Here is a 15,785-nt window from a genome sequence, read left to right as displayed (position 1 = left end):
GCAAAATTTTTTGTTTTATTTTAAATGAATTTTCAATTTCATTCACAGGATAAAGATGGAAAACCACTCTTGCCAGAGGCTGAAGAAAAACCCAAGGTGAGGAAATAAGTTTTTTCTGATACTTAAAAAAAAACCAATACAACTGTAAGATATAAACAGATAATTTTCATAGACCAGATGTCACTGTGTAGACTCATATGCCAGCCTAGTATTAAGCAGAAAGGAACCTTTGACAGCAGCATTTGGCCATTTCATGCATTTTAATGATTATTGACCTCATGAATTATTACCTATTACAAGTTTATAGGTGACATTCATTGAACATAGGAGCTGATATCAAGAGGGCCCTCAAATTAGGTCATTAGCATTTACTTTGATCCTAATCTCATCATCAAATGCTCTGATTCTACACTACCTTTACTTAATTTGGTATTAACCAGCATAGTGACCTGTCATGATGATACTAAGCAACTACATTTATTAGTCACTTACTGTGTGCCTGACACCACACTAAATGGTGTTTGTGTGTTAGCATTTTGAGAACTCACTGAATGAGGAAGGCACTATTATTATCCCCATTTGACAGGTGAGGAAATTAAGACATAAAAGGATCCTGTAAGTAGCCCAAAGTCAAATAGCTAGCAAATAGCAAGGCCAGGGCTCAAAACTCAGCCTGTCCATCTCTGGGGCCGAGCTTCTGAATTACATGCCATCTGTCTGTAGATTAGGGCATGTGGAGATTTTGACCAATAGCAGTAAATAAATAATACCACTTCACCAGAAGGAACTAGGGATAACAGAACTTTCCTGCCAAATCCACGTTCTCATAGAAAGGGAACATATGATCTGTGTTTCCTCTGACTTATTCATTACGGAAGTCAATAGGAAGTAGAAAAAGCAATCACATAAAAAAAACCCACGCAGCTCTTCACTGGAAATGGGCAGTTTTATTTGAACAAAATTACTTTGAAATTGAAGTATCAGGAAAACTTTTAGCTGAATAAACCTTTAACATTTTTTATGGTACTCGGTGTTCAGTATTCATTACTTGTTGTGTGACATTTATCTTATATTGATAAATGAAATGTATGCCCTGTATAAATTAGCTTTGGGTTTTAAATCCTAAAATGCAGCCTAATATATGTTAAATAGAAAAACTTTTTCTCTAGGAAAGAATTTTTTCTTCTATCAAAATAAAAAAAAAATATTTCTTTTCATACTATATAATATTCCTTATATCACAGCCCCTGAGTGAATCAGAACTCATCGATGAACTCTCAGAAGATTTTGACCAGTCTAAGTGTAAAGAAAAACAATCTAAGCCAACTGAAAAAACAGAGGTATGTTTCTAAAACTTAAAATCTCCAGTTTGGGTTGTTTTTCAGTGTTTCATCTTGAAAATGCCGAGACCAAAACTATTTTAACAGGAAGCAGCTGATGAAAAGGCCTGTTTTGCCATATTTTTTCACATGCTGTGTTCATCTTGCCTGTTTATGGATGTGCTTTGTTTTCCCAAGCTGACCCTGATACTGTTGCGGTTTAAGTCCTGTAATCAAGTATTCCCTTCAGGAGAGCCTTCACACCAATGCTTTTCTTTCCCTTCTTGCTTCTGTAACTGACCTACTTATAGCTTTCATCACTCATCACCTCAAGACAGCCGTGGCCTCTGTCTTTGGTCTCCTTCCAGCCCACCCCATGTGTCCACTGGCAGTATTCTTTCTCAGGCATGCTTGTAGCCACAACATCCCCCTGTTCCAATGCCAAGAGCTTCCCAAAAAAGTTCCTGCTTGTTTATTTGGGTTTGGAGAAGGAAATGGCAACCCACTCCAGTGCTCTTGCCTGGACAATCCCATGGACAGAGGAGCCTGGCAGGCTACAATCCACGGGGTCGCAAGAGTCGGGCACGACTGAGCAACTAAACACCACCACCACCAGCTTCCTTCCCTACCAAGATGTGTCCCCCATCACTAAACTCTGATAGTAAGTACTTATGTATCTTCAAGCTTTTCTCATGTGGTTCTTTCTGCTTGGAATAACCTCTCCAAATTCTAGATCAGCTAAAATTGTAGTCAGCCCTAAAAGGCTTTGCTAAAATATGGCCTTTGTCTCCTGCATGTCCCTACCCAAACCTTACCACACTTCCAACTCTTAAGAAGCAGAATACAACACACCAGGGAAGTCTGTCATGCTTTCTTTTTATATGCCTGTTGGGACATTTGTTGCAAACAAGCTTTTAGCTGCTTTGGTCTTTACCTCTCACATGTGTACATATTTTTAAATAGTAAATTTCTTGAAAGAAGAGATCATACACTATTAATGATCATCTGGTAAGCACCTTGCATATAGAATTTGCTTCCATAAATGTCTGGAATAAAAGCAACCTGTTTGAAATTTTACTCTTGTGACAAAATGATAGTGACTCTCAAACTTCAGTGTGCATCACAATGACTGGGAAGGTTTATCAAAGCACAGATTACTGAGCCCCACCCCCAGAATTCTTGATTTAGTATGTTAAGGTGGGGCATACGAATTTGAATTTCTAACAAGTTCCGTAGCAGTGCTGAGGTTGGTGGTCACAGGACCTCATTTTGAGAACCCCCGGGATAGTCTTACTACCTTGCATTTGTACCTAGCTATTTACAACTGACAGGGTGCTGTTAGATATATGAACATGATATATTTAAATATTGCATAATTGCAATATATACATAGTACAGCTATATAATATTATGTTATATAACATTATGTATTATATGATGGCAGATCATCTAAATAATGACACTTGATAACAATCTTTGAGCTTACTGTGTTCCCACGTACTATGCAAAGCACTTAGCATGTTTTGTCTCATTAAAGGCCTTGAGATGTAGGTACTGTCATTGTTCTCATTTTGCAGATGTGGAAACTGTGTCTCAGAGAGTTTAAGTAACCTACCTAAGGTAAGAGGTAAAACCAAGTGACGTAGTGGTAGCTGCAGAGGTTGAACATGCTTTGAGGTATTCACTGCTCAAGATCCTTAGGCATTCAAGAAAATCATGCTCACGGCAGGTAGGGTAGCAGACCGTATTGTTGGTTCATTGTTGTCCCATTTTAATAACTGGGTATTTCAGAAATCCTTCGTTGTGCCTGCTTCTTTCTGCAGGCATCCCCGGCTGCTGTCCCCGTGCCCATGGCAGAGGACGTGCCTCGGACCTCCATGTGTTCTGTGCAGTCGGCTCCGCCCACAGCAGCTCCAGCGGTGAGTGACCCTCTGGGCCTTGGGAAATGTCTTGAGAAAGCAGTGTTCTTCCTCCCCTGCCCTTCCTGCTGTGTATTACCAATGTATTACCTTGTTCTAACAAGATTAAAAATTAAAAAAATTATCCTCCAGAGAGGATAATACAGCTCCAGAGAGGAGCTGGAAACTCAGGCTAGATTTAAAGGTTTCCACTATTTCAGGTGGTTTTGTTTTTAACCTCTTGACATGCTTTCTAGCTCCTCAGCTACTGTGGATAATCATGCTTCTTCACTTTCCTGTGTCTTTCAAGCTGATTTGGAGCCCCAGCAGCAGCCAGAAGTACCTTTTATTGACTGTCCTGATGGAAAAGTCTGCACCTTTATCATCAGTTCAGTCACTCAGTTGTGTCTGACTCTTTGCGACCCCACGGACTGCAGCACGCCAGGCCTCCCTGTCCATCACCAACTCCCAGAGTTTACTCAAACTCATGTCCATCACGTTAGTGATGCCATCCGACCATTTCATCCCCTTCTCCTCCTGCCTTCAATCTTTCCCAGCATCAGGGTCTTTTCCAATGAGTCAGTTCTTCGCATCAGGTGGCCAAAGTATTGGAGTTTCAGCTTCAACATCAGTCCTTCCAGTGAATATTCAAGACTGATTTCCTTTAGGATGGACTGGTTAGATCTCCTTGCAGTCCAAGATACTCTCAAGAGTCTTCTCCAACACCACACGTCAAAAGCATCAGTCATTTAGCATTCAGCTTTCTTTGTAGTCCAACTCTCACATCCATACATGACCACTGGAAAAACCATAGCTTTGACTCTACGGACCTTTGTTGGCAAAGTAATCTCTCTGCTTCTTAATATGCTATTTAGGTTGGTCATAGCTTTTCTTCCAAGGAGCAAGTGTCTTTTAATTTCATAGCTGCAGTCACCATCTGCAGTGATTTTGGAGCCCCCCAAAAATAGTCTGTCACTGTTTTCATTGTTACCCCATCTATTTGCCATGAATTGATGGGATCAGATGCCATGATCTTAGTTTTGTGACTGTTGTAAGCCAACTTTTTCACTCTCCTCTTTCACTTTCAACAAGAGGCTCTTTAGTTCTTCCCTTTCTGCCATAAGGGGTGGTGTCATCTGTATATCGGAGAAGGCAATGGCACCCCACTCCAGTACTCTTGCCTGGAAAATCCCATGGATGGAGGAGCCTGGAAGGCTGCAGTCCATGGGGTCGCTGAAGGTCGGACACGACTGAGCGACTTTACTTTCACTTTTCAATTAAATGCATTGGAGAAGGAAATGGCAACCCACTCCAGTGTTCTTGCCTAGAGAAACCCAGGGATGGGGGAGCCTGGTGGGTTGCCATCTATGGGGTCGCACAGAGTCAGACATGACTGAAGCGACTTAGCAGCAGCAGCAACAGCAGCATCTGTATATCTGAGGTTATTGATGTTTCTCCCGGCAATCTTGATTCCAGCTTGTGCTTCCTCCAGCCCAGCGTTTCTCATGATGTACTCTGCATGTAAGTTAAATAAGCAGGGTGACAATGTACAGCCTTGTTGTACTCCTTTTCCTATTTGGAACCAGTCTGTTGTTCCATGTCCAGTTCTAACTGTTGCTTCTTGACCTGCATACAGATTTCTCAGGAGGCAGGTAAGGTGGTGTAGTATTCCCATCTCTTGAAGAATTTTCCACAGTTTGTTGTGATCCACACAGTCAAAGGTTTTAGCATAGTCAATAAAACAGAATTAGATGTTTCTCTGGAACTCTCTTGCTTTTTCCATAATCCAACAGATGTTGGCAATTTTATCTCTGGTTCCTCTGCCTTTTCTAAATCCAGCTTTAACATCTGGAATTTCTCAGTTCATATACTGTTGAAGCCTGGCTTGGAGAATTTTGAGCATTACTTTACTATCGTGTGGGATGAGTGCCATTGTGTGGTAGTGTGAACATTCTCTGGCATTGCCTTTCTTTGGGATTGGAATGAAAACTGACCTTTTCCGGTCCTGTGGCCACTGCTGAGTTTTCCAACTTTGCTGGCTTATTGAGTGCAGCACTTTCACAGCATCATCTTTTAGGGTTTGAAATAGCTGAACTGGAATTCCATCACCTCTACTAGCTTTGTTCATAGTGATGCTATGGCCCACTTGACTTCACATTCCAGGATGTCTGGCTCTAGGTGGGTGATCACACCATCATGATTATCTGGGTCATGCAGATCTTTTTTGTACAGTTCTGTGTATACATAGAATTCTGTGAATACACAAAGAACGCAGAAGAACCTTTATCATCATGACTCCTTTTTTCTCCCAACTGAATGGCGAAAGATGGACTCACTTCCTTTCCCTTTCTTCTTTTTGTGTCTCTGACTTTTTGACTTTTGTATGAAGTGTGATATTTAACTGGTTGAATCTGCATTCTTCTGTTTTCATTAGCAAGTAGATTCTGACTCAGAGGATACCAGCTGATGGAACCATGTTTCCTTACTATAGACTTAGTGAATCTACAGGCTAAATAACTATCTTCTAGATTCTTTGCAGTATCTTCTCATTAAATGTTCATGAGGACACTGTGAAGTCTGTTCTGATCATGTCTCTCTTATTAATGAGGAAAATGAACTTTGAATGGACCTTGAGCAATTCGCTTCACCCTTCAGAATCTCAGCTAGATTTAAGATAGGGTCCTGCACTCAGTTCCCCTCAAGCCTAGTGTGGATATGGGCCAGGTCTGACACTCACAGCTCAGTTGGATCATTCTCCTGTGGAAAAAGGAAAGTGGGTGAAGAAACTCCTCTCCTGGAGGAACTTGGAAAGGCTTGCATGTGGAGGACAGGATCCTGCTGAGAAGTAGGAACAGCACTGTTTCCTGGGGAGACCAGTGAGCCCAGGTCAGGCCAGCACAGAGATATGGAGCCCTTGGGATACTGGGGTCTGTGCATTTAGTTGTTTGAGAGAAGAGGGCCTTGGGGAAGGTGTGGGACGTGTGTCCTGGGTACCCTGAGTGGGTGCTTCCTGCCAGGGAATCCTGGGTGCCATCGGCAAATCCCGTCACAGTCTCTCTTCTGCCTTGGACAGGATGTGACCTCGTTTTTTGCGTGGGAGATTCTCAGGGTACCCTCCAAAAACTATGACGTTGTGGGAGTCAGGCCACAGGCCAGAGTGGTAAAGAACAGAAGTGGGAGAGAGAATCTTGGCAGAAACTGTGCAGGCAGTAGGGACAGAATCAGCGATTGAAGTAAAAGACAGTAGCCAACATTCCAGTGCAGAACTCTCGTACCTAAACATGGCCACTACCTATCATCCTGAGTGTGACTGCCAGGGCTTAAGAGCAAGTTAGCTCCTTTCCAGCTTTACCTTGACTGTAGAGAGTCAAGCATTGGAGAGCAGGAAAAAAAAGAGAGCCATTCTCTTACCCCCACTCCTGGGCCTCTACTCCACCAACTCTGGTTACCACGGTTGCGGAGTTTCTCACCACTGAGGTCAGTTGGCATTTCTGGGGTTGTGACACCCACGGGAGCCAGAAACAATAGGCGCAGAATGTGATAAAGGTCAGAGAACTCCAGAGAGGCTGGAGGATGAACGAGCAAAAGCAGACAGTAAGCCAGGAGGGCGGGGATGAGTGTCTGCTGTCTGCATTCTTGTGGTAGAAAAAGAAAGTTTTTGAGCACATCCGGAGATTTGAGTTCTAGTTCTGAACTTGACAATGGAGATAGAAGCTTTTGTCCATAGTCCTGTTTCTAGACCCATTAGTTATTAAGACTGCTGCTTCTCCTAGCTCTTCTAATGCTGTTTCACTTATTTCTTGAGCCAGAGGACACAGAATAAGGCAGCGTTGGTTTCCAATGATTCTGCAGCAGAGACTAGAACACAAAAGTGTGAGCGAGTGACTGGGATCAGGTAGCAATGAGATTGCTTGGCTAATACTTGGGGACCCCAGCAACTCTTGGTTACAATCCCAAGCAGGTTGAAGACATCAGGGATGTTTATTGTCCCTGGGGGGAAAAAAAATCTATGGAGTTTCCAACCATTCAGTTCAGTCCAGTTGCTCAGTCGTGTCCAATTCTTTGCGACCCTATGGACTGCAGCACTCCAGGCCTCCCTGTCCATCACCAACTCCCAGAGTTCACTCAGACTCATGTCCATTGAGTCAGTGGTGCCATCCAACCATCTCATCCTCTGTCGTCCCCTTCTCCTTCTGCCTTCAATCCTTCCCAGCATCAGGGTCTTTTCCAGTGAGTCAGTTCTTTGCATCAGGTAGCCGAAGTATTGGAGTTTCAGCTTCAGCATCAGTCCTTTTCCAATGAATATTCTAACCACTAGATGGTGATAAATCCCTTCCCACTTGCTGCTGCTACTTCTGCTGCTAAGTCGCTTCAGTCGTGTCCGACTCTGTGCGACCCTATAGACAGCAGCCCACCAGGCTCCCCCGTCCCTGGGATTCTCCAGGCAAGAATACTGGAGTGGGTTGCCATTTCCTTCTCCAATGTGTGAAAGTGAAAAATGAAAGTGAAGTAGCTCAGTCATGTCCAACTCTTAGTGACACCACGGACTGCAGCTTACCAAGCTCCTCTGTCCATGGGATTTTCTAGGCAAGAGTACTGGAGTGGGGTGCCATTGCCTTCTCCGTCCCTTCCCACTTAACTGCCCTTTATTCCCTGGTGATCTTTTGTGGTGCAGCTTAGCAGCAGAACAAGTTTTCTTAGGAGGGTAGCTAAGCTATAGAAAACAGAAAGACGCTTTTACTCCAATATGTACTCCATGTGAGGTCATATATCTTTTACGATAAGAATAATCTTTGAGACTGTTTAATTCAGGAGCCTTTACTTTGGATCAAGACCAACTGTGGCAAATTCATCAATTCTGCAACCCACACAGTAGGAACAATAGTTTAGTCAATGGTACTTATCCTTGATATGCATGATGTATTCAATTTTATATTCTTCATTAAAAATAAGCCTGACCAGCACCTGCTAAATTAATTGATTTAAGTGCTGCTCACGTATGGATCGTGACCTGTGGTTTGAAAAAAGCCAGCTCAAGGCAATGGCACCCCACTCCAGTACTCTTGCCTGGAAAATCCCGTGGACGGAGGAGCCTGGAAGGCTGCAGTCCATGGGGTCTGTGAGGGTCGGACACAACTGAGCGGCTTCACTTTCACTTTTCACTTTCACGAATTGGAGAAGGAAATGGCAACCCACTCCAGTGTTCTTGCCTGGAGAATCCCAGGGACGGGGGAGCCTGGTGGGCTGCCGTCTATGGGGTCACACAGAGTCGGACATGACTGAAGCAACTTAGCAGCAGCAGCAATCCTTTTAGCCCAAACATAATTTATTCTTTATTTTCCCTTTATGCCATTTACATTCTGTGTTCATCCAGTTTTGTTTTGTTTTTTATAACACTGTGTCCAGTGTTATTACTGTATCATAAGGAGCATGTTTCATTTTCATCAGCTGGATCACAGGAAGACTGCTCTCACTGTGTCCCTCAGGTTAGTAGGTCACACAGACCGTCATCTGAACTGGCATGAGTCCACTCTGACCAGTAGAAGCCACACAGAGAACACAGGCTTCTGTGCCTACAGGCTCAGCCGGAGTCATTGCCTCCAGGGCAGGCCTGGCTGTTTCAGTGGGAAAAAGGTCCTCTCGAGGGCTTTTCTGGGCCTCTTTCCTGTGCCATCTCTAGGACAGTCGCCTGAAGATCACGTCTTTTTCTTCTTTCCTGGCTTTCGGCTTCTCCGTGGACCTCCCCATTCAGTGAACTGCCTTATTCCTGAACCAGAGTGCTGCTTAGATCTTATAAGCTTCTCAGTGCCAGCTCACAAATTGCACACTCTTAATGTTTAATGTAAGAAACTTGCCCTCATTTTTAACACGTCAGTTTTTTTAAACCTAGATTCTAATTCTGTAGATTTTCCAAATTATTAAAAGATAACCTGTGCTTCTTATCTAGGCCTGAAAGAAGGATATGCTCATCTGAGTTGTTTGTTGTAGTCTCTTTTAAAAGGCGTGGTTAACCATCTATTTAGTATACCCGCTGCTGTGCTTTCAGAAGGGCATGGTGCCAGACGATGCTGTTGAAGCCTTGGCTGGAAGCCTGGGCAAAAAGGAAGCAGATCCAGAAGACGGAAAGCCTGTGGAGGATAAAGTCAAGGTAATGGCAGCTCAGAAACTTCTAGAAAGGAGCTATCATTGGCCAGCCCAACTCCCCAGATAAGTCAGTTTTAAAAAAAAAAAAATTCCTGCAACACATGGCCAGCTGAATTCCTCTGTTATGGTGCATGTCCTGTTTAATAAGTGAAACCAGAGTGAGCACCAGTGTTTAGGTGCAGCAGTGGATGGCTGGCGTGCAGAGATCGGAGTTCTGAGTCTCACCTTGTCCACCTGGTTTCCATTGCCAAGGACCAAGGTGGGAAGTGGTACTGCCTGCCGCTCCTCACAGCTGCCCCTTAACCTGGCAGGCTGAAAACAGTGGTCTCTGAGCCTGCTAACCCAGGAGGACACAGCGTCAAGATACAGTTGCTGTGGGAACCTCACAATGGATTCACTGACCTCGGATTTAGTCACTCAGGTATCCACTTTATCAGAGAACGAGGTACTAACAATGAAAACGGTTTAATTTTTATTCAGGAGAAAGCCAAAGAAGAGGATCGTGAGAAACTTGGTGAAAAAGAAGAAACGATTCCTCCTGATTACAGATTAGAAGAAGCCAAGGTAAACAGGCCGGGATCTTTTTTTCTTACTTATTTTCATTCATACTGAATTTCATATACGTGAAGAAGGGACATGGAACAGACCCGGGATATAGAAGTCGTGTTTCTTAGTATTTCAGACATCAAGTAGTATTACTTAACTCACATCCTGTTAGCACACCCGCTGTAAAGCCAAAATATTTGTCAGTGGCTTGTCACTCCTTCCTTAGGGGAAAGAAGTCTAAGATTTTCTTGTCTGATACGTGGTTTGTTACAATACCAGAAATAAACAAAACTCAGGAAATCTTTATATGGATAGATAGGAAAACCAAAGGAAAGTGAAGTCGCTCAGTCGTGTCCAACTCTTTGTGACCCCATGGACTGTAGCCTACCAGGCTCCTCCGTCCATGGGATTTTCCAGGCAAGAATACTGGAGTGGGCTGCCATTTCCTTCTCCAGGGGACCTTCCCAACCCAGGGATCGAAGCCAGGTCTCCTGCATTGCAGGCAGACGCTTGACCGTCTGAGAACCAATTACTTCCTGAAGAAGGATTTACAAAACTTAGATAAAGTTGAAAAATAGCCCGTTTGACATTGTATTATAGTGAGCGATATGGCCTTCCTTGGTGGCTCAGATGGTAAAGAATCTGCCTGCAATGCAGGAGACCCACGTTCAATTCCTGGGTCGGGAAGACCCCCTGGAGAAGGAAATGGCATCCCACTCCAGTATTCCTGCCTGGAGAATTCCCATGGACAGAGGAGCCTGGCAGGCTACAGTCTATAGAGTTGCAAAGAGTCAGACATGACTGAGCAACTCAATATAGCCAGTGATAAATTGACCCATTTCCTTTATTTTGAGTATACAGATTGTACAGAATAAGTGATATGGGATAGACCACTACTTAAGAGAATATTCTACCAGACTTCATGAATAATGCAGGAAAATCAAATTGATACTCTTTGTATTCATCGATTTGCACTAGTCCATTTATGTGGCAAAGATAGGAACTATACTGAGCGCTCTCCCTGATCGAAAGTTTATTATGCTGGGTCCCTTTAGTCTGCTTCCTTTCTGCATTTCACAATTCAGTCGAAACCATGGCATTTCTATTTGTTTGGGCTTGTATGTTTATAAATTTCTTAGACCACGTGGCCCGTAAGTAGCTGTCACATTCGATAAAGCTGGTCAAGTGCCTGTAACTCTCTTTAGAGTAGGAGGTTGAAGGTTGGTTACTTTATCTCTCCCTTTGCTGGATTTTCATTGTAGCTTCTAAGAATGTGGCCAATTAGCTTTCCTGACCACTTTATTCTGTGGTTGTTTCATCCTCAACTATGGATCTCATCCATTATGAATTACCTATGGCTTCATAACATGTCCAGGTGCTGCTTGATCTCGGGGTTAAATCTTGCATTGTTCTTCAACTGCTCTCATCAGGCCTCCTCAGGAGAGTCAGCTCCTCAAGGTAGACTGCAGGTTTCCCCTTCCAAACTTGGGGTGATCTCAGTGTGAGTGTGGAGCAAGTGTGCCCCCTGTCTCCACTCCTGTGTGCCCCTTGGGAGATTTGCTGCCTTGGCAGCTAAGGGGTGGCAGAGAGTGCACCCTGGACTCTGTTCCCCTCCTAACTGGACAGTGATCAGAAGGTCCATGAGGACGCAGAGGATGTGGAAATGGGGGAAAGCACTTTGAAGAAAGGGAAGCTGGTGATACTCTTGACCTCTGCATCTCCTCGAATGTTAACAAAGCAAATGAAAACCACCTTGATCAGTGTATCAGGGGAACTGTGCAGTTGACCCTGGAGTGACACGGGTTTGAATTGCCTGGGTGCACTTCTGTTGGGACTTTTTTCACTAGTAAACACTATAGCATCTCACCTTCTGTGGTTGACTGAATCCACAGATACGGAATTGAGGATACTGAGGGCCAGGTGTAAATTACACATGGATTTTTTTCAGCTGCTTGGGATGTCCATGCCCTAACCTCTGCAGTTATCCAAGGGTTAACTGTGTGTACAACAGAGAATCTTGTGCTTACACATTTTTGCATGTGTAGATAAATGGGGTTTTACCATTTATTTATAAATGGCCTTTTACTAAAGAGCCCCAAATGCTTTATTGATTTTGTCCCATTACTCAGATGTGGCACTTAGGGTCATTTGAAGGTTGGCATCATCTGAACTGTAAGTTTTGAGCATCACACCCCTAGGGTGAATTTTCCCAGTGTTTGGTATCGGTGCTTGGCACAGAGTCGGTGCATAGTGGTTGGATGCACTGCCTCTAAAGTTACCCGGCTTTTCCCAGGCAACTCGTGCAAAGCCCCCTCCCAGGCCAGTGAGGGTCTCATCCCCGTGCCCCTCAGTGCCCTGTGCACGCTGTGCCACACACCACAGCAGCTGCTGTCCGTGGGCTTCTGGAGTTGGCATCCCCATTAGCAGCCCCCATGCCTAGGGGATGTCTGTCAGCTGCTTCTTGACATGAGCTCATGAGAGCTTATTTCCTGGTGAGAGAATGTTTCCTGGAATGAGGAATCGACTTCATAATGTACATCATCAGCTATAACCTGTCAACCTCTGATGCTGTTTACAGAGTGCACACTTAGAATACATGTGAAATGACTCAATGCCATGTTTTTCTCTGCCTGCTCAGGATAAAGACGGAAAACCACTGCTGCCAAAAGAGGTCAAGGAACCGCTCCCAGTAAGCAAGCCAGTTTTTCTCTGAGTGTATCTTTCTCCTTTAGTCCTGATGGTTAATTTAGGAAGGGCAGAGCTTTCTGTGTAACGAGCTGATCAGCATATACGCAGTGACAGTACTTTGGAGAGGAGACTGACGAGGTAGTGTTTGCTGACACGTCTCCTGGTTCTTTGCAGCCCTTGAGTGAAGACGTCCTCCTCGATGCTCTGTCCAAGGACTTCACTGTCCCCTCAGACACATCATCGCCTGTAAGTCTCCTGAGAGTCCTGGTTTTAGTGCCTCACTTTTTAGGGTAGCAGAAATAAGTGGAAACCTGTGACTTAGAATACGACATGACAGATGAGGAAACAGTCATGAAATTAGCGGCCCTCAACCCATTGTGGCCATTAAAGATGTATTCCATCAGGAAATATGGTCCAGCACAGTGGATGTTTTCAACAGTGTAACTAATAGAACCAATGGCCATGCACTCTGTCAAGTATATGCATGAAAAGAGAATTTAAAATTGAGCTGTCCAATATATTTGAAAAATAAATGCATAAAAATATGGGAAAAAAAGCATTTTTTTTTAGTATTTTTAGGGAAGATTAATCCAACTAAGTGCCCGGATTTATTATACAGTAATGTTAAAAAGTAAAGTTCTGATTCAGAAAGTGAAGCCAAAAGCCAATGGGAAAATAACCCATCAATGACAGATTTAGTATATCTTTAAAGTGAGAAACATCATTATTTCAGAAAGATTCTAAAATAATATACTACTTAACAATAAGGAAAAAATGATACAACTAAAACCTCATCCTGTATGCCAAATATTAAAGCAATAGTAGCACTTATACTGGAGAAGGCAATGACACCCCACTCCAGTCCTCTTGCCTGGAAAATCCCATGGACGGAGGAGCCTGGTGGGCTGCAGTCCATGGGGTCGCTAAGAGTCGGACACGACTGAGCGACTTCACTTTCACTTTTCACTTGCCTGCATTGGAGAAGGAAATGGCAACCCACTCCAGTGTTCTTGCCTGGAGAATCCCAGGGACGGGGGAGCCTGGTGGGCTGCCGTCTATGGGGTCACACAGAGTCAGACACAACTGAAGCGACTTAGCAGCAGCAGCAGCAGCACTTATACAGAATTAAAAATAGGATAAGTATCTAATTTAGGCAAGCAAGGCTATTGGAGACCGGCATACCCATTCACTGCTTTTAGCAGCATGATTTTCTAGCAGCTTTTAAAGAGAAGGTTTTTGGTACAATATAGCTAGCACCATACAGAGAGAGAGCCACTTCTAAAATTTACTCAGAGCAACTCATTACAAAGAGCAAAGCTAAAACACTTCCATCAACCTAAATGTGCAACAAGAAATGTATAAGCCATAAAACTCTTAAATAATTAGCTTATTGAATATTTAGGATAATAAGCAGGAAGAGAAAATAGGAAACTGTATAAAATAATGCTTGGAGTAGAAAGTAGAATAAAATGGCTCTTAAGCTGCTGTGTTGCTGTACTTCCATTCGGATCAAGAGAACAACCATCATAAAGCTGTCCCGAGGGTTTTATTTAAGTAGTGGCATTGTGGGCATAATTTGCTACAACATATTACGGGTTAAATCTTTTTTTGTGATTGTTTTCTTACAAAAGCAATTTGAAGATGCTAAACTTTCAGCTGTCGTCTCTGAAGTGGTTTCCCAAACCCCAGCTCCAACCACCCAGGCAGCCGGTCCACCCCCCAGCACTGCGGTAAGCAGCATGGCTTATAAGTACTTGGTTTTTGAGCAGCAACTAGAGGGTCAACAAAATTGTTACCAGAGTCACCTTCTGTTTCAGAAGAGGTAAGACTGGTGAGAGAGGGAGATGACAGAGACTATCTAAAATGATTAAATAAAACAATTCCTGTGAAAGTATTTTACACACGGAAGGAGCTTAATATATTGTTGCTTTATTAGAATTGAAGTGCAATAATGCACATTGTGTATATATTCAGATTTTTTTAATTGTTTAGCTTTCTTGACAATGTTTCCTTCCTTTATATTTTTCCTGATACAATGCTGTAAGTACTACTCATTATTTAACCTCAAGTTTACTTTAAGGAATTGCTCAGTATTTGAGCTTCTCTCTGCCCACCAAATCACAGACTCGTGGTAGAAAAGCATTGTTTTCCTCCCAGTCATACCAGTAAAAACTTGTCATTTTCATGCTAGTAATGGAAAAACCTCAGCGTCAATATCATTTTAATTATAAGTTCTGAGGCAAGACTGTGGAACCAAAGCTTTTCCTGACTTCCTTGATTAATTTTCTTTACGGTACCAAATTATACATGATGCAGGAGACCACGGCACATCAAAAGATAAAGAGATTGCCCTAACCAAACCCCCAGCTCCTTGGGTTGAGATAGAAGTGCTTCATGGGCTAGTTGGAGACAAAGTAGCTTGAGTGAAGTCAGCTAGGCTCCCTTGCCTTTTGATGTAGCATCAAAGCTTGCTTCCTGCTGCACTCTGAGATTCTGAGTGAATTTTCCTCCTGTTGGGTCAGTCGTGGGATCATCTGAAAATATCCAGAGGCACAAATGACAAAGCCCAGATCTGGCTGTGGGCGGCGCCACCATTCGCTGCTATAATCCTGGGCGCTCATGAAGCACTTAAACCAGTAAAAAGCCCTCTCTCCATGTGTCTGTGTGTATGTCTGCACACACACCCACAGTGACAAAAGTCCCTGTGCAACAGAAGGAAGACTCATTAATAACCAGGCTGCCGTTTACACTTCAGTTCTTAATACTCGGAGTTTAGGAGTCCCTAGAATAGTGATCGAGGCTATTAAGAAACATCCACAATCAAAAAACCTTTTTGGCCTTCCACAGTATGTTTTAGAATGATCCCTTTCCCATCACTTCCTCCGTCAGAGTTTTTAGTTTTAGTTAATATTTTATTTGAAGCTATCATTAAAACTAGGTATAAAGCTTTATTTACAACAATACACTTGGGAATCAAAGAGTAAACTTAGTGATTTTGCGGAGAACGTAATGTTACATGTACTGAAGGCATCATAAGACTTCTAGAAAATCGGGCCAAGAACCCCATCTTTTTAGGAAGGACCTATTTTCTAGGAAGAAAAAGGCATCTAGGGGTGGGGAGGGTAGACAGGTGCAGAGAGGTGCTGAGTGAAGTGAGGGACACAGAGCCGGCACCTCTGCCACCTGCCCC

At 43.4% G+C, this 15,785-nt stretch overlaps 1 protein-coding gene across 8 annotated transcripts in view; it reads left to right on the top strand.

The window, feature by feature from the left end:
- The window catches only part of CAST (calpastatin), a 131,887-nt gene that overhangs the window by 103,350 nt on the left and 12,752 nt on the right, over positions 1-15,785 (top strand). For all 8 annotated transcript variants that reach the window (XM_044948531.2, XM_044948530.2, XM_025292205.3 and 5 more), the window contains 8 exons: positions 49-96; positions 1,245-1,340; positions 3,143-3,238; positions 9,264-9,365; positions 9,842-9,925; positions 12,546-12,596; positions 12,770-12,841; positions 14,227-14,325. In XM_044948531.2, coding sequence (XP_044804466.2) covers positions 49-96; positions 1,245-1,340; positions 3,143-3,238; positions 9,264-9,365; positions 9,842-9,925; positions 12,546-12,596; positions 12,770-12,841; positions 14,227-14,325 — 648 coding nt within the window. The remainder of the gene's footprint in view (positions 1-48; positions 97-1,244; positions 1,341-3,142; positions 3,239-9,263; positions 9,366-9,841; positions 9,926-12,545; positions 12,597-12,769; positions 12,842-14,226; positions 14,326-15,785) is intronic.

The sequence above is a fragment of the Bubalus bubalis genome, chromosome 9, assembly GCF_019923935.1.
Source record: "Bubalus bubalis isolate 160015118507 breed Murrah chromosome 9, NDDB_SH_1, whole genome shotgun sequence".
In the NCBI taxonomy this organism is placed as follows: domain Eukaryota; kingdom Metazoa; phylum Chordata; class Mammalia; order Artiodactyla; family Bovidae; genus Bubalus; species Bubalus bubalis.
The sequence above is the reverse complement of the archived record's forward strand: the minus strand, read 5'-3'. Positions and strand labels throughout refer to the sequence as shown.